The sequence below is a fragment of the Microtus pennsylvanicus genome, chromosome 14, assembly GCF_037038515.1.
Source record: "Microtus pennsylvanicus isolate mMicPen1 chromosome 14, mMicPen1.hap1, whole genome shotgun sequence".
In the NCBI taxonomy this organism is placed as follows: Eukaryota; Metazoa; Chordata; class Mammalia; order Rodentia; family Cricetidae; genus Microtus; species Microtus pennsylvanicus.
In genome coordinates, this window is record NC_134592.1 from 7,487,055 (window position 1) to 7,506,113 (window position 19,059).

The following is a 19,059-nucleotide window of genomic DNA, read 5'->3' on the forward strand; positions in this document are numbered from 1 at the left end:
AGACAATTCTTGGCTGAAAGTTTTTGACTTTTTTCTTTCCACTTCAAATATATCAGATCACTCACTGTCTTTGGGACTCCAAAATTCCTGATGACAAATCTGATAACCTTACTGGTGATCTCCTGCATGCCACAAATGGCTTTTTTCTTGCATCTTTGGCTTTTTTGAGGGTCTCATACTGAATCTTGGTGTGGGTGAGTTCATTCTGAAGTATGTTGAGTTGTTTTTGGATGACATATCAACTTCAGGAGGTTCTACCCTTCCTCCTCCCTTCAAAGTCTCTCCCTATTCCTTCCCTCCATCTTCTCCTGAAATTTCTAAATTACTTACATTGTTTCTCCTCGAAGATGTCCCACAGGACTCCTAGGTACTGTTCACTCTTGTTCACCTCCCCTACCCTTTAAACTCAGTTTAAAGTTTAAGTTTTTTGGGCTAGGGGTATAGTTCAGTAGTAAAATACTTCTTTAGCATGCAGGATGTCCTGATCTTCCACCATCCAGTACCACAAACAATAAAACAAATTGCCCATCCGGGCGATGGTGGCGCACGCCTTTAATCCCAGCACTCGGGAGGCAGAGGCAGGCGGATCTGTGAGTTCGAGGCCAGCCTAGGCTACAGAGCTAGTTCCAGGACAGGCTCCAAAGCCACAGAGAAACCCTGTCTCGAAAAAACAAAACAAAACAAAAACAAAACAAAAAAAAAAAAAAAACAACTAATTGCCCTATGTTCAAATTCATTATCTGCCTATTCAAAATGGCCTTTTATTTTGTTTTGTTTTTCAAGATTGTGTTTCTCTGTAGCTTTGGAGCCTGTCCTGGCTCTTGTAGACCAGGCTGGCCTAAAACTTACAGAGATCTAGTCTCTGCCTCCCGAGTGCTGCGATTAAAGGCATGTGCCACGACTGCCCGGCCAAAATGGCCTTTTTGAGCAATTGTAATATAACTACTTTAAAGTCTTAAGGTAAGATTTAAGACTTAAGGGATACAGTTAAGTGATAGAGCATTTGCCAAGCATGCTCAAGGTTCTGGGATTATCCCTGGTACCAGTTAGGGTGTGTGTGTGTGTGTGTGTGTGTGCAAGAGATTTGACAACAGGTCTTTCTGTGCATCAATTTTTCAAAATTTAAAGTTCTATCCTAAAGGAAGCCTCCTTGAGGTGTGAGAAGTAAATAAGTAAGTTTCAGGAAGTTCCTAAATGTTACAAGATTCATAAGCATCTCATCCACATTTCAGGCTTTGTGCATAGTAAGGAATACTAGGGAGAGAAGACTGTGACCTGTCAAGCTGCCTGGAAATTATTCCAGGAGCTCAAAGAAGCAGTTTTTGTGAGCTGTCCCTCATGGGCTTTTCAGTGATGCAACTGCCTCTGAGTCACCTGTAATGATGGCTTGTTTTAAATGCCAACTTAACACAATCTAGAGAATCTCAGGGAGAAATTTTTCTACACTGGATTGGTCTGTGGCTTGCCTGTGTGGGGGATTGCCTTAGCTACCTGATGTGGGAAATCCAAGCACACTGTGGGCAGTGACATTCCCTGAGCAGGGATCCTAAGTGGAGAAATCCAGCTGAGCATAAACAAGCAAGTAAGCAAGCTTGCAAGCTCATTTCTGTCTGATCCTTACTGTGGATATGACATGACTAGCTGTCTAAAGTTCCCACTTTGACTTCTCTAGATGATGGACTGTTACCTGAAATTTTGAGCTAAAATAAAATTTTCCTTCCTCAGTTTTTTGGTTTTTGTCAAGATAAATTCATAAAACTAGCAAATTCATGCTCCTGAAAGTAACCCCAGCAAGCTCACTGGCTTACTACACAAGCTTGGTGGGAACTGTGCTTTGCTCTGTCGTTGGTGTTTTAACTGGGGTAAAAAGAAAAGTTCATGCCTCCTAAGGAAAACTCACAAAAGGTTTTTTATCCAGTCGCCATACTTTCCTGATTTGATGTATGCGTTGTGATTCCTTTCAGAAACTGGACATCTGGACTTAATCATGCATTAGCAATGGCGAACAGATGCTTGCTTCCCCTGTGGTGATTTTGTTACATTTTTTTTATAGTTGCTATCTGTCTGTGTGCCAAGAACCAGCCCAAGGTGTGATATTTTTGTTTGTTTGTTTTCGAGACAGGGTTTTTCTGTAGCTTTGGAGCCTGTCCTGAAACTAGCTCTTGTAGACCAGGCTGGCCTTGAACTCACAGAGATCCACTGGCCTTTGCTGGGATTAAAGGCCTGCGCCACCGCCACCACCACCCAGCCAAGGTATGATTTCTTAGATCTTTTCTGAGCATATTTCTTTCCCTGGACATGGACAGCTTCTCTCTAATTTTCTCCTCACATGTTGCTCCATTTGATTGTCTTCATCTTTAATGTCGACCTCTCAGAAATGAAAAGTGCAGAGAGCAAGAAGTTGAGGGCACTGGTCCCTTTACTTCCTCGGTCACTTCAGCTGGGAGAAGAGCTCAACAGCAGCAAGGCTGAGCACAATGGCCACTGGCTCCTTTGCCTGGCTTTTGTAATCACAACAGTAATAAGTCATATCTCAAAGATCAAGTGTTCGTCATAGATTTTCACATGGGCGACAGGGTATGTTTTTGTGTACCCCAGTTCCTACAAACTACATGCAAGCTGCTGCCAGAATACATGTGCAAGTGCTTAAAGTAGAGCTACAGGCGAGGTGTGGACAGCTATACCTTTCTATGGGTGGGAACAATTCGAAGCTCTACGTCTTTACAGATCAAATGTACCAACAGTTGTTAACAGGCGCTTCCCACTCTGCTGAAATATACAACAAGTTGCTAACTTGTTACATGTTGTTTGAGCTCACTGAGAAACTGGCTCTAGAAGCCAGTCTGTGTGTGGTTCCCCCCTCCCTTATTAAACTCATGTATGTTCACCTTATGATGTCTTATGGCTCTTCTCAGGAGATGGGCTGGAGATGTTTCCAACTCTATTATAGAGAGGGAACAGCAAATAGCCCAAGACAAAATCACTATGTCTGAAATCATAGAAGGCAAACCATTTTCATTATCACTATCACTTACCCCACCATACAAAGTGCCTGCAAAGCTAGAAGTTCAGCTCAACTGAACCCTAGCTGAATACCTCAAATTACCCAGTCAGTTTCTGTTAGATAGTGTAAGCAACAAGTCTGAGCATAGTACCATAAGTCATTATACAATCACATCATAGACATTATACAACCAGGATGAGAAACCAATCACACATTCCAATGAGAAAACCGAACTAGCTGGTATCTACTACCATATGCCCACTCAGCACACAGAAGAAAACACTGAAGGGGTCAGTGGCAACACACATGCTGTTACCTGCTCCATGTTGTACCCGTGCTTCTCTTTGGCGATAGCGATGTACTCGTCCACTGGAAAACAGAGGACAATAGTGAGCAGCCTGAGGACATCAAGTTTACACTCACCAGAGCTGACAGTGGAAATAAAAGCACAGGTTTCCCCATACTCTAAAAGATGAGGGCTCGGAAGACTTTTCCAATACCTTCTCTGTGTAACACTTCCGGCTGTCGAAATGATTTTTTGTTTGTTTGTTTTTCGAGACGGGTTTTCTCTGTGTAGTCTGGCTGTCCTAGAACTCACAATAGACACCTGCCTCTGACTCCCGAATGCTGGGATTAAAGGCATGTGTCACCAGGTCCTCTTCAATACTGTGTCTCAGTCACAATAATCTCTGATTCTGTCCAAAGCTTTACAGAGAGCTCATTTCAGTGTGGGGGTGAGTGAGTCCTGTGCAGAGGAACCAGGGAACCAGGTCAGGACCATTTACAAAGGTCACAGAAGCACAATTCCCTGCTGTGGGCACACATACTACTGCAGCCTTCCCCAGTGCATCCTGCTCACTCGAGAGGAGGCCGCCTTTGATTGTTAGACTGACACCAGCCTGCAGGTCAGAAGCATTAAAATCAGCCAGTGGGCGAACTCACTATGCTCGAAAGTAAAGCCATTACAGCACAGTGCAATTGTTCACTTCATAATGACTATCAAAACAAACATGGAAAGCCATCTGATGTTATTTGTAGTAGTCACAGATATGTACCATCGTGATTGTAAAACAGAGTATATTAGTCAATGGCTTTTTAGGGGTTGGGATACTCACTTATTTTGCTGTAGCCTGAACAGAGTAAGAAAATACAGCCATGATCAGAAGAATCTGATAGAAGCTGAGGGCAAGTAATAGAAAATTGCTGGTGTTAAGCTTTGTTTTTTAATTAATGCTTTTAACCTAATAAAACATGTCTTTAGTATCAAGTAGTAAGAACTTGAAATGTAATTGCAAAGGACAAAAGATACAGATGAAAACTGCTATGGTAACCTTAATTCACCCTTCCCTTCCCCAGACACTGCAGAGATTCAGAAAATCAGATTCTGAATATTCTACAGAGTAATAGGCTGACACCATGAGGCAGGTTGAGGACAAAGCTTATGGCCTTAATGGAGCTTTAAAAATACAGTCAAGATTTGCACTGGCATTAGATACTGCAAAGGAAGCATGACAGCAATTTCTCTCACAGCACAAACTGAACACGCCAAACATTTTTTAAAAATGTAATAAGATTGGAGATGTTGCTCAAAAGAGTGCTATGTCCAGCGTGCATAAGGTTCTGGGTTCAATTCCCAGCACAACAGAGTATGATAAATACCATGGCATCTTCTTTTATTATTATTATTAAAGAAGTTATCCTTAAGACTCACACAGAAGCAAAAGGAACATTTAAGTACAGCAGTTCTGCCACCTGGTGGACACAGACAATATTACAGCTAACACTTGAAGCTTGAATATCTTTAAGGGTAAAGGGTGGGGGGAGAAGACAGGGACACGACGACACAAGTCAGATGAACCACGCTATTTCTTAGTCTGGTCTTATAAAAGAAAATCCCACTGCATAGAATACCCCTCCCTGGCTACCCAGTCAATACAATAAATAGCAGAAACAGACAGATGACTGTTCCATACAAGGCCATGCATGTCATGTTCTATTCTGACCTAAACCATACCGCTGTGTCCTACACCAACTTATTGCGTAGCTAGAATAATTCTGTCCTCTTTTCTAGAACTCAAGTTTCCATTTATCAGTGTAAGAGTAAGCAGACTAGGGCTGAGTGTGGTGCAAGTGAATCTCTGAGTCTGAGGCCAGCCTGGTCCACACAGTGAGTTCCAGACCAAACAAAGCTACATGGTGAGACACTATCTCAAAAACAAAAACAAGCAAACTAACAAACAAAAATCTAATGTTAAACTACAACAGTCCTCTAACTCTTCCATATCAAGTCAACTTACTTTACTTGTCCCTCAGCAAGAAGTAGAATACTCAAGGCAATCTTATTGATTTCAATTCGTACTTGGCTATTATACTATAATCCAAAGGAAAGAATCAAGATCTGTAAAATCATAACAGAAAGGAAAGGAGGAGTAGGGAAAGGCAGAGAGGAAGATAGGCTGATCATGTATCTACTTCTGATTATAAGAGTCCTGGACCCCATCCAAGTCAAAGGCCTTGGCTTCAGCTAAGGGCCTGATAGTTGAACTCCTTTGCTCAAACTACAGGACAAGAATGAGACTTTTCTTCAGTCCTTCATAGAGTGTTAGGAGAACATTTAAAATAATCAAATGTAACAACTATTAAATGAATTGTCATAAACATTTCCTTTTTGCAGTGCTAGAAATCAAACCTGCAGTTTCATGCATGCTAGGCAAGTGTTTTCCCATTGAGTTGTATTTCTACGTAAGAAACATACTTTTTAAGCTACTTTCCTCAGTGCTCAGAACTGAAGCCAGATCTTTTCTATATTAAATTGATTCTCTACCACTGAGTTAACACCTTCAGTATCTAATGTATATTAATGCCCCAAACTTCCTTTTCACGGATAGAGACTGCCTTAAAAAAAAAAATAGAGGGCTGGAGAGATGGCTCAGAGGTTAAGAGCACTGATTGTTCTTCCAGAGGGCCTGAGTTCAATTCCCAGCAACCACATGGTGGCTCACAACCATCTGTAACAAAATCTGGTGCCCTCTTCTGGCCTGCAGGCATACATGCAGACAGAACACTGTGTACAAAATAAATAAATCTTAAAAAAAAAAATACTCATTTCAAGGCCACCTATGGAGGACGGTGTCAATCAAAAGGTTGTTTTTGGCCTCTAAATCCCAGTACCTTGAGTGGCTTATCAGTCTTTAAGCCGTGGCAGGACAGTGAGGGAAACAAGCTGTATCACACAGGAAATTCTGCCACATATGCTGCTCCCAAGTCACTTCCTCTCTATGACTGATTCTCCCGGGGACAGAGTTAAGATTATCTTGAAGGGATTTTTTTCTTTGTGCAGTACAGGCCCTCTAAGTGGACAGTGCTAGAGAAAAGGGTCTTGAGCTTACAGAGCAGACTGCAGCAAGACAATGGAGAATAAACTAGTCTACTGTACACTGGATCTTTCAGGTCTACTTTGTGGCTAGTGCTGCTCCTGCAGATGTGATCTGAGGCCTTCTGGAATTCTCCTTACAGCTGAAGAGAGAAATAACTCAGTTCACTATAACTGTCTCAAGTACAAAGAAGGAACTATGCATATACTTCTCTAGGCAGCCTACTCTTCAGAATGAAGGAAGTCCTTTCCCGCAGGGGTAAGACACCATGCTTTCAACTTTACAAGTGTTATTTAGAGTAAGGAAACCAGAAAAAAGAAAGAAAAAGAAACTAAGTGTTTGATTTTTAAAAAAACTGGCTAAGTAAATTAGGCTACAAGATGAATATAACAGCTCAAAATTCACATCTTCATTTTTTGTTGGTGGTAGAGTATTATTTGTGTGAGATTTATTTATTGTTGTTTGAGGCAGAATTTCACTTTATCATCCAGGTTGGCCTGGAATTTACCCATATAGACCAGGCTGGCCATAAACTCACATTAATATTCTTGCCTCTGCCTTCTGGTTTGCTGGGATTACAGGCATGAGCCATTATGCCCAGCTTCCATTTTTTTTTTGTTTTGTTTTTTTGTTTTCCATTGAGATAAAGTCTCATCGTGTAGGCCAGTTGACCTCAAAATCTTGATTCCCACACTTTAGCTTCCAGGTTTCTGGGATTACTGGCCTGAATGACTACACCTAGCATTGTTTATTCCCCACACCTACACCAAGACAGGGTTTCTCTGTGTAGCCCTGGCTGTCTTGGAACTTGCTCTGTAATTCTGGTCTCGAACTCAAGAGATGTGCCTGCCTCTATCTTCTGAGTGCTGACATTAAAGGCGTGGGTGTTTGCCACCACTACCAAGCACCTACTTTCATTTTTAATGGCAGGAAAATGATAGTTTAAAAATTATGGAACGATACCATAGTGTACAGCATCACAGAGTAGAGATTAGAAAGCAAACTAACAGTGGTTAGCAGTCACACAGTGGGGGTGGGAGGTGTTAGCATTTGTGAGCCACAGCATCTCCCCAAACAAAAGATGTCCATATGGTAGGATGAAGGATTATCAATGTTTTTTGTTTTGTTTTGGAGGGGTGTATTTTTCACGACAGGGTTTCTTTGTGTAGCCTGGCTGTCCCAGAACTCACTCTACAGCTCAGGCTGGCCTTGAACTCACAGAGATCCACCTGCTTCTGCCTCCCAAGAGCTGGGATTAATTAAAGGCATATGTCCTTGCTGCTATTTTTAATAATAATAAAAAACTTGTATGTATGTATGTAATTTCCCCCCAAAACCATTTGAGATTAATTTTCACATCTTAAAACCCAATCTTAAATATTAAGCGGTATTTACTATCAAAGGATATTTTCTGTGGTTCACAGAAAAGTAAATAAATTAAATTATTGACAATACTTTAATCTTTGTTCATAGTCCAATCTGGCTAGTTGAACCCAAATTGCTTTATAGTTTATTAATTTAAAAAAATTTCAGTTAATTTCATCCCTACAGATGCATGCTTTTTTAAAAAGTACATTTTATATAACAGAAAGTCATATAATAAACATACCTAACAAAAGTAGTATAATTCCTGGGTATGAGCAACAATGTTACGCCCATTAGACTATCTACAATGTATAAATCTAACTCCAGCAGTAACACCAGAGAAAGAGTAAATTCCTTTTTTTCTGTCTTTTTCTGGTAGCAGTGGTAAACTAATATGACACTTTAGATTGGCACTGACTTCTCAGCTAAACAGATGAGACACAAAAACAGGTCAAAGAATGTTTCTGTAGTAATGTCCGCAGTGAAAACTTAAAGTAACTTTCCTCAGTTGGCAGAAAGAATAAACAAATTCTAACAGTAGCCAGATGAGATCCAAATGTAGAAAGAAGAAGGTAAGGCATAATAATGAGTAGAAGCAAAAGAAGCCAGACGTGTCAGAGAGTGTTAACTCAGCACTGCGCTCAGCTCTGTTCAATAAGCTTTGTCCATTCTCCCCAGCTCTTCTAGAGCATTTATTAGGGACCAGAATTGTAGTGGGTACATTCCAACACTCACAAGGCAGCTTCCCATCAAACTAAAGCCACATTTAAGCAGGGCTGTCAGGTTCAAACAGTGCCTAGTATTTATTGAGTAAACTGATGACCACAAGGAAATTAGAAGACTCCAGATGATCCAAGCTGCATAACAGATAAAAATCCTGAATTTGTGACTGTATGCTGAGGAATTTTCATACTCCTCCTATTTCTCCCTTCAACTGATACTGCACATTTACTCACCACATACCAAAGGAGAGAACAGAATCAAACAAACAGACCAAACATAACAAGTTCCTGCATTCAGTCTTATAGTATAGAGGAGCATACAATAAACAGTATGTTGTGTAATAAGATGGAAGGAAATCAAGTGAGGTAAGACGGTGAGTGGTTCCTATTTCATAGGGTGTGAAAGACCTCTCTGGTAGTCTCACCTAAGGAACTGGACACCTGGGAGAAGAATACTTGTACTCCAGACAAGAGAACTAGGAAGGCACTAATGAGAGTACTCTAAAGAAGGTCACAAGGGCAAACACTAGTTACACAATTCAGGGTCATGTTGCAACTTTTAGCTTCCAATTTAAAACATGTTAGGAACTAGAAAGCCACTGGGATATCTTGAATAGAAACAATTCAAAATGTATCTAGATAGTAGGTATATATTTACAGTGTATCTATGTAGAAATTTAGAACGGTAGCCGGGGCAGTGGTGGAACACACCTTTAATCCCAGCACTCAGGAGGCAGAGGGAGGGGGATCTCTGTGAGCTTGAGGCCAGCCTGGGCTACATTTTCTGAACTATTATAGTGTTGAATATTTTTTAAATATTTATTTATTTATTATGTATACAATATTCTGTCTGTGTATATCTCTACAGGCCAGAAGAGGGCACCAGATCTCATTACAGGTGGTTGTGAGCCACCATGTGGTTGCTGGGAATTGAACTCAGGACCTTTGGAAGCCAGGACAGGCTCTAAAGCTACAGAGAAACCCTATCTCGAAAAACCACACCCCCCCTCCAAAAAAAATTTAGAATGGTAAACATACTATGGGTCTGGAGAGATGACTCAGTGGTTAGGGGCATTTGCTACTTTTCCAGAGAACCTGGGTTAGGTTCCCAGCACACATGTAGGTAGACTCATAACGACCTGTACCTCCAGCTTCAGGGAATCTGACATCTTTTGGCCTCCATGCCCCCACATATAAATAAAAATAAATTATTAAAATTAAAAAATATTCAATATGGGCTGGAGAGATGGCTCAGTGGTTAAGAGCATTGCCTGCCCTTCCAAAGGTCCTGAGTTCAATTCCCAGCAACCACATGGTGGCTCACAACCACCTGTAATGAGATCTGGTGCCCTCTTCTGGCCTGTAGAGATATACACAGACAGAATATTGTATACATAATAAATAAATAAATATTTAAAAAAATATTCAACACTATAATAGTTCAGAAAACGTATAATGCAACAGGATGACTTTTTATGATTTATTTTGTGTATATGAGTATTTTGGCTGCATGTGTGTATGTGCACCACTTGTTCATCTGGTGTGACCTTTTGAGATCATAACACCCATCATATGGATGGTTGAGAGTCTTGTAGGTGCTGGGAATCAAACCCAAGTCCCCTGCAAGAACAGAAGATGTAGTTGGAAGTTTCCATCCCACCCGGTCCTGCAGTAGTTCAGTCCCAAATAAACACACAGAGGCTTATATTAATTATAAACTGTTTATAGACTGTTGCTCAGGCTTATTACTAACTAGTTTTTATATCTAAAATTAACCCATTTTTTATTAATCTATGTACTGCCACATGGCTGTGATGTTACCTCACATCTTGCCTCTCTGGCGGTTCCTGGCATTTCTCTTACTCAGCCTTCTTTTCCCCTTTATCTTTTTTGCTTGGATTTCCCACCTGGCTCTATTCTACCTGTCTACTGGCCAAATCAGCTTCTTTATTAACCATATCTACAGCATATAGAAGGTCATCCTGCATCACTCCCCTTTTCTGTCTAATTAAAAAGGAAGGTTTTAACTTTAACATTGTAAAATTACACAAAACAAAATGGCTATCAACCAAGAACTAGTTACAATATTTAGTCTTTTTGTATTTGACAAAATTAAAGAAAATATTCTATCATCTATCCTATCTTTGTCAGTCTAAAGTTTCATATCTAATTTATTTTTTAATCATAATTAAGGAAAACTATAATTATAACTATCTAGTCTTCAACTCCATCAAAGGCCCCAGAAGACTATATTATTATATAAGTAACTGGGAAGTGCATTATAAGCAACTTTCAAAACTCTAGAAATGACAGAGATATCTCGCTGCCCAAAGTTCTTCTGTAATGTTGGGACATCTATCTACAGCCTACAGGCCCATAGTATCTGGCAGACTTTTCAATGAAGCAGGAAATATGAAAGACAGTTCCACCTATATTGGCAGTTTGTCAAGTCATTTTCTTCTGTGTCCTGCGGAATGTCTGGCAGACTCTTCCATGAAGCAAGAACCCTCAATGACTGTCTCATCTTGTTCTGACAAGTTCAGCAGTCATTTTCCTGTGGGTCCTGCATGTCCAGTTTATACAGCATATTGTCAAGCAGTCCAGACAAAAGCAATTTCTTGCCCTAAATGGTTATATTTGCCACATTGAAAGCAAACTCCATAAGGAGCTTCTTTGATGCCCATCATCCTCTTAAAGTAACTGGTGCTCCCAGGAGGACACGTCTCTCACTGTTAAGAAAAGTCTAAGTTCTTAAAACATTTTAAATGTGATATTCTATATGTCTTTGAAGTGTCTGACGAATACCTATCCATCTGAAATATAACTCTGCATATCTAGAAAACCTAACATGATTATAAGTTTTACTATTACAGATGATTTTTAATTTGTATTTCTTAACTATACATTACATTTTAAATGAGCTGCATAAACATAATACCTTAAACAAGAGTAGAAATGTACATATAGTGTACCAAAAAAAAACCAAAACAAAAAGAACTCAAGTCTTTTTGGTGTGCAGTGTGCACGGATCTATAAGAACTTAATGTTATTAATGCATCTATCTTGCTTTCATGGGCCAAATCCAAACCTTGACAGGTTTGCATACAAGCACAGGAGCAGTATGAAACATGCCAACAAAGAGGAACTCAGGGGTGGGGTAGGAAACCCTGTGGGAATTAACAAGTCTGGAAGACAGGGTAGCCAAAAGTGTAAGGATGATGCCCAGAAGTGGGTAAGGAGTACACAGACAACGGCATAGCATAAACGGAATGTATGCACTAGTTATGTTAAGGAACACCTACCCAATCCACAATCATGTGGTCTCCACTTCTGAAAAGTTCTCCTTTCTATATTTTTGACTTCTTGAACTTTAACCTTGCATCCTAGGTACTGGTAGGGTTAGAGATATCACCTCTCTGACCTTCAACAGCACGGGTTACTCCTCAGTACCTATTTCTTTTCTAAATCACAAGCTATCAAGAACTTTCTAATGGTAACGACTATCATTTCCAGCTAAAAATTCTTTAAGGGATCTCTCATCCACCCCCACCTTTCATCACTACTATTACTGTTAGTGTATGTGTATGTGCTCAAGTTGCAGCATGTCTGTGCAGGTCAGAATACATCGTCTACAAGTTTGTCATTCTGTCCTTGCACTGTGGTATCCAGAGATTTGGTGTGAAATAATCTTTTGGTACACTGTAAAGATGTGTCTTTGCCAAGCTGTTTTCTGATTGGTTTAATAAAAAGCTAAAAAGCCATTAGCTAGTCAGGAGGTATAGGTGGGAGAGCAGAAAGAGAGAACCTTGGGAAGAAGAGTGCCGTCGTCAGGAGCCACAGACACACTAAACTTGGAGCGGTTTAGACACACAAAATGGGATAGAGGTAAAAGCTACGTGGTAGAAGGTAGATCAATAAAAATATGGGTTAATTTAAATTATAAGAGCTAGTTAGGAAAAAGCCTAAGCTACTAGTCAAGCTTTTGTAATTAACAAGTCTCTGTGTCATGATCTGGAAGCTGGCAGGAAGGACAGAAATATCCGTATACAGGGATTGAATTCAGGTTTACTCAGCAAGTTTACTCAGCAAGGGCTTTTAGACACTGATCTACCTTGCCCATCTCATATCAGCACTTGCTTGCCAGCTGTTTTACTTCTCACTATCTCAAAGACGGCGTGTCTCAGACAAGACAGTCTGCAAATTAAGCACTATATTTCTGTCTCAATCCTTGATACAAATGTCCTCCTCTCCCCTTGTCCAGCTAGCAAATTTCTACTCACATTTCAACTATTCTCTAAAACACTGAGAGTTTTTCCACTAGGAAGAGGCACTTCTGGTGATCAAGGGAATCATCACAACTGAGTGAATACAGGAGATACTTGGTGCCAAATAGGTTAAGGCTCAAATACCCTTCTTCCAACTAGTGAGGATTTAAGTCTAACAAGCTGCCGCTCTTTAATTCTCACTACACCATGGCAAACTGTAAATGACACTCTCGCTTTGTCCCTTACATATCAAACCACTGTTTCTCAAGTAAAATGTTCATTAATGGAGTAGTGTTTCAACTCTGTGGTTCTTGTTGATGCTCCTAGGAATTATTTATTCTTCCCCAACTGTGTCTCTATAAGGTACATTTTCTCAACACATCCCACAGGCTGCATCTCCCACTAAATGATTTTTACTTAGACATAACCCAAAGCAACTTGTGAAATATTAGTAATGTTTTAAGCACTTAATTATACACACATGAAAGCAGATGTGTGTAGTAAATGTAGTCTAGAGACCTAAGATCTAGTCCTAAATTGACAACTAACTACCTATGAGACTAAAAACATCTGATAGGAAAAGGCAGGGGGAAAACGTTCATTTCCTCATTGCCAATGGAGTACAAACTTCCCTCCCAGATTCTTTACTACTGGAACACTACCAAACATGTAAAACTGCCACCAAAAATATGAATAAAAATTAACCTCACAGAAAAAAAAAAACTCACTCAAAACAACCCCAAGAAGACATTATGGTAGAAAGCTACACATACAATGGGCTTACCTGAGCCGGGCGATGGTGGCGCACGCCTTTAATCCCAGCACTCGGGAGGCAGAGGCAGGCGGATCTCTGTGAGTTCGAGACCAGCCTGGTCTACAGAGCTAGTTCCAGGACAGGCTCCAAAACCACAGAGAAACCCTGTCTCGAAAAAAAACCAAAAAAAAAAAAAAAAAAAAAAACAATGGGCTTACCTAAGAGAATAAATTTGAGCTGGGAAGAGGGAATGAAAATACTACTGAGTAAGGAGAAAAAACACCCATAACTAGTACTGGCACACACCTTTAATCCCAACACTTGGGAGGCAGGGGCAGGCCAATCTCAGAGTTCAAGGCCAGCCTGGTCTACAGTTCCAGGTCAAGCCGTTACGCAAAGGAACCCTGTCTTGGGAGAAAGGGTGGTGGGGAGAGACAAACAAAATCGATCTTAAAAAGCTATTCTGATAATACAGCTCAATAACATTCTAGAAAAGACAAATCTATGGAGACAATAAAAAGTCAACAGTTAGGATGAAACGAAAAAAGGAAAAAGAAGGATTCTTAGCACAGTGAAGCTATTCTGAACAACAATCATATACAACATGGCAGAGAGCTCTACTGTCAACGTACTCTGAGTGGTAATAATGTATTTGTGCAGACGCACCCCAACTCTACAAGTGAAAGATTTTTACAGCAGGGTAGGCTATAAGTGTATATGGATAGTCTTGACTTCCTGCTTGATATACTATGTACCTAAAATTTGCCCAATTTTTCCCCTTAAAATAGAAAAGAAGAAATGACTTATTTACTCCTTAACCTACGAATTCTAATTAGTCTCAAAAATATATATAATCGGGCTGGAGAGATGGCTCAGTGGTTAAGAACATTGCCTGCTCTTCCAAAGGTCCTGAGTTCAATTCCCAGCAACCACATGGTGGCTCACAACCATCTGTAATGAGGTCTGGTGCCCTCTTCAGGCCTGCAAGCATACACACAGAAAGAATACTGTATACATAATAAATAAATATTAAAAATATTTAATATACATAATAAATAAATATTAAAATTTATGTATATTTAATATACATAATAAATAAATATTATATATATATATTCAGGGGATGGAGAGATGGCTCAGTGGTTAAGAGCACTGGCTTCTCTTCCAGAGGTCCTGAGTTCATTTTCTAGCAACCACATGGTGGCTCACAACCATCTGTAGTGGGATCTGATGCTCTTTTCTAGTATAAAGGCATACACGCAGATAGAACACTCACATACATAAAGTAAATCAATCAATTTCTTATTCTGTCTTTGAAGTAGACTAAGTCATTAGTCTATCCTGTCATTCTAAAGTAGCTTTTCTCTCTCTCTCTCTCTCTCTCTCTCTCTCTCTCTCTCTCTCTCTCTCTCTCTCTCTGACAGGGTTTCTCTGTGTAACAGCCCTAGCTGTTCTCCTGCTCGTTCTGTAGACCTCGAAATCAAAGAGATCCACCTGTGTCTGCCTCCTGCATGCTGGGATTAAAGGTGTGCACTGCCACCACCCAGTTTTTTTTCTTTTTGTTTTATGCAGAGTATATTTTCTTTCTGTTTTTGAAGGTTTTGTTTTCTTTTTTCTTTTTTTAAAGATTAGTTATGTGTTCTACCTGCAGACCAGAAGAGGGCACCAGATTGCATTACAGATGGTTATGAGCCACCATGTGGTTGCTGGGAATTGAACTCAGGATCTCTGAAAGAGCAACCAGTGTTCTTAACCACTAAGCTATCTCTCCAGCCCAGAGTATATTTTTTTTAAATATTTATTTATTTATTATGTATACAATATTCTATGTGTATGCCTGAAGGCCAGAAGAGGGCGCCAGACCTCTCTACAGATGGTTGTGAGCCACCATGTGGTTGCTGGGAATTGAACTCAGGACCTTTGGAAGAGCAGGCAATGCTCTTAACCACTGAGCCATCTCTCCAGCCCCCCAGAGTATATTTTGAACACAAGAGAAAACAATGCAATAAAGAGACAAAGTGTGATGGCTATTCTTAGTTATCAAATGACTATAACTAGAATGAACTGTAAGAGAGAAATGGACGGCACACTTGTAATCCAGACCTTGAGGCTGGAAGGCACACTTTTAATTTGGGCCACACCTTCCACTGGAAGCCTATATAAGAGCAATGAAAGAAAGAGGCTTTGTTCTTCACCTGTTTGCCCTCACCTAGTCAGTACATCCATTCCTTCTTCTGGATTCCAGCAGACCAGCTGAGACACCCATCCTCACGGGACTGAAAAACTCCTAAGAGTCTTGGACATCCCATTCATAACTAGCCATTGTTGGATTGCAGCCTGTAAGTCACTCTAATACATTCATATATTTACTCTCAAAAAACTGACAGCATAGTAGGTAAATTTGTACCAGCATCACAATGGATGCACAAGTAATAAGATGGCTACAAGGTCTAAGCAATAGGAATCTATCATCTTTGGGAGCATGATATATGTGTTTATGGAAATATTAAGTTGCACGTGGTCATAAGCAGGAGAGAGGGCTCCCATGGCTAAGAGCATTTACTGCACTTGCAGAGGATCCATGTTCAGTTCCCTGCTCCCACGTGGCATCTTATAACCAAACAGCTGCAGCTCCAGCTCTAGAGGATTCCATGTCATCTGCAGGTCTGTGTGGGCATCTGCATATACATAGTACACATAAACTCATGCCAGCATACAAATAACTAAAAAATAAATTTGGAATGAACCCAAGTCCTCTGCAAGAGTAGCAAGTACTTTTAACCTCTGACTCATCTCTACAGCCTGCTTTTGCTGTTAAATGTATAAACTATAGAATATCCATACATAGCTATGGTAAAAGTTTGGTAATTATAAATACAGGGACAAAAAGGTTTTCAGGTGATACAGAGAAGGCAAGGATTTACAGTGGATTCCAAGCCAGCCTAGGCTACAGTGTGAAACCTATCGAGAAGAGAGAAGGAGGGAGGGAGAAGGGGGGAGGGGAGTGGGTATTGGGGGGCATCATTAAAAAAATGGCTCAGCAGTTGAGTGCAGCTGCTATTTTTGCAGAAGATGTACGTTTAATTCCCAGCACTTACATGTGTCTGGCAACCATCTGTTACTCCAGTTCCAGAGGATCTAATATCTTTTTCTGACCTCCTTAGGCACCAGGTACACATATAACACACAATATACATGTAGGCAAACACACACACAAAAAATAAAAATAAAAGCTTTTCTTAAAAGGGAACTAAAGGTTTACAAGGTATTTTAACAACGTGGGAAATGGTCGGGGTCAGAATACAGAAACATGCACAGAAAATGCTATACCATCATCTCAATATAAATGAGCACAGAACTGAGGATGTCCTGGAGGATTTATCTAGTATACACAATCCATTGGGCTCAGTGCTCAGCACCATCAAAAATAAGGTGCATGTGGGGGATGCAGTAGTGCACGATAAAAAGATTTACAGAGGGCTAGAGAGATGGTATTCAGAACACTGGCTGCTCTTCCAGGTCCTGAGTTCAATTCCCAGCAAACACATGGTGGCTCACAGTCATTTATAATGAAATCTGGTGCCCTCTTCTGGCCTGCAGGCAGAACACTGTATACATAACAAATAAATCTTTAAAAAAAAATGATTTACAGAAACATTCTAACACTAAGCAGTTGTTTCTGAACATGGATTTTTTTTTCTGTGTCTTCTAAATAACAGTAGGCAGAATTGTTACTTTTAGATTAGTTTTTGTTTGTTTGTATGTTTCCACCCCACCCACCCACAGCTGTCCTTGAACTACCTCTAGGAACCAGGTTGGCCTCAAACTCCGAGATCTTCCTGTCTCTACTAAGTGTTGGGATTAAAGGTGTGCACCACCACCAGTTTAGATCAACTTTTAACTAATACTGAGTAGAGCTTAATAGTGAAACTGAAATTCAATTTACACAATACTGGTGTTTAAAAATCTCAACCAGGTGTTCTGTGCACACTTATAGGTCACTACTCAGGAGGCTGAGGCAAAAGGATCCCAGTGTTGAAGCCAATCTAGGTTACACAGCAAGTTTCAGTCTTGGGGGAGGGGTGACATATTAACTTTATATATTCGGTGGTTTTCTTGTATGTCTAGTAAGAATAAATATTAAAGTTAAATTCTGATTGCAAAGATTCTAGCATGTAATGTCAAGATACAAGAGATGCTAATGAAAGAAAGAAAGAAAGAAAGAAAGAAAGAAAGAAAGAAAGAAAGAAAGAAAAGAGAAAATATAATCCTGAACTAGAAGAAGTACTGTGAATGAAAGAGAATCAAGACTCGGAACAGGCCAGGAGTGAGGGGGCCCTGCACACCTTTGATCCCAGGCTGGTCTACACAGAGAAATCCTAGTGGATGGAGAGATTGGCTCAACTGTTAAAGGCTAGGCACCAAAAATGAAATAAACAACAACAAAAATCTAGGAGCTCAGATTCAGAGGAGCAGGTTTAGAGCAGCACAAGGTCATTGACCTTGGGCTCTTATTTCATTCCTGGTCTCTTAAGCTGTGGAAAGTTTCTACACTCAAGATTTAGAGAACTCCCCTGTGCTGCCATGGAGAGTGAAAGCTGCATGACATGGGCAGCATAACCATGTACTGTGCTGGGCATAAGGCTCAGAAATTCTTGCTCTACTCCATGGGCATCCAAGGGGGCAACTGAGATGAAGTGAGACTTCCAGAATCAAATCACATGAAAGTAAAACAACTCCAACAGTAAGGGAGACTGGGTGCCTAAGAATCTCAAGGAAGCAGACTGACTTAGGGAAACAAAGCTTTACAGATTTTAAGGAGATAGATTTTTCAGTTTTTTTTTTCTCTGCTCTGTAAGAAAGAGCACATTCAAAATGACATGAATTGACTTTATAAATCATTGTAAGAAGGATGAAAAACAAAACATACTACAAATTATGCAGAAAGCTCTCTGTATCACGATAAGGATCAGAAATGCTAAGGTGGGGCATGGTGGCGCACACCTTTAATCCCAGCAGGTGAGTTCCAGGCCAGATGTGCATAATACCAAAAACTGTGATGTGACTGCAGTTAACAAACTCCATAAATGCCATCCATAAACTCCACTAAAAATTTCTCAAATGAAGAATTTGTTTTATTTCTTAGTTATAATGAAAATAAAGCCTTCAAACAGCAAGGAATTATGGAAATACAGTAAATTAAAAAATTAGTCTTAAAAGGTAACATGAAGGGCTGGAGAGATGGCTCAGAGGTTAAGAGCACTGGCTGCTCTTCCAAAGGTCCTGAGTTCAACTCCCAGCAACCACATGGTGGCTCACAAACATCGAAGATGAGATCTTCCAGCCTGCAGGCATACAGAACACTGTATACATAATAAATAAATCTTTAAAAAAAACTTTTAAAGAAAGGTAACATGAATAGACAGAAAATAAAATTAATATCCCTAACAGAACCTCTCTATTCTTCCCTCTCCAAAACAAAGGTTAGTATACTCAGGGTATGTACCAGTAACATTGCTAATAAAGCTAGGCTGGAGGTACAGCTCACTGGTAGAGTAACTGGCCTAGGACTGTG

General features: G+C 40.1%; 1 protein-coding gene across 2 annotated transcripts in view; it reads right to left on the bottom strand.

Moving 5' to 3' along the window:
- Positions 1 to 19,059, bottom strand: part of Rcor1 (REST corepressor 1) — an 87,852-nt gene that overhangs the window by 22,970 nt on the left and 45,823 nt on the right. For both annotated transcript variants that reach the window (XR_012907756.1, XM_075948398.1), the window contains exon 4: positions 3,321 to 3,373. Coding sequence is in view for 1 of the 2 variants with exons in the window: in XM_075948398.1 (XP_075804513.1) it covers positions 3,321 to 3,373 (53 nt within the window). In the remaining variant the exon portion in view is untranslated. The remainder of the gene's footprint in view (positions 1 to 3,320; positions 3,374 to 19,059) is intronic.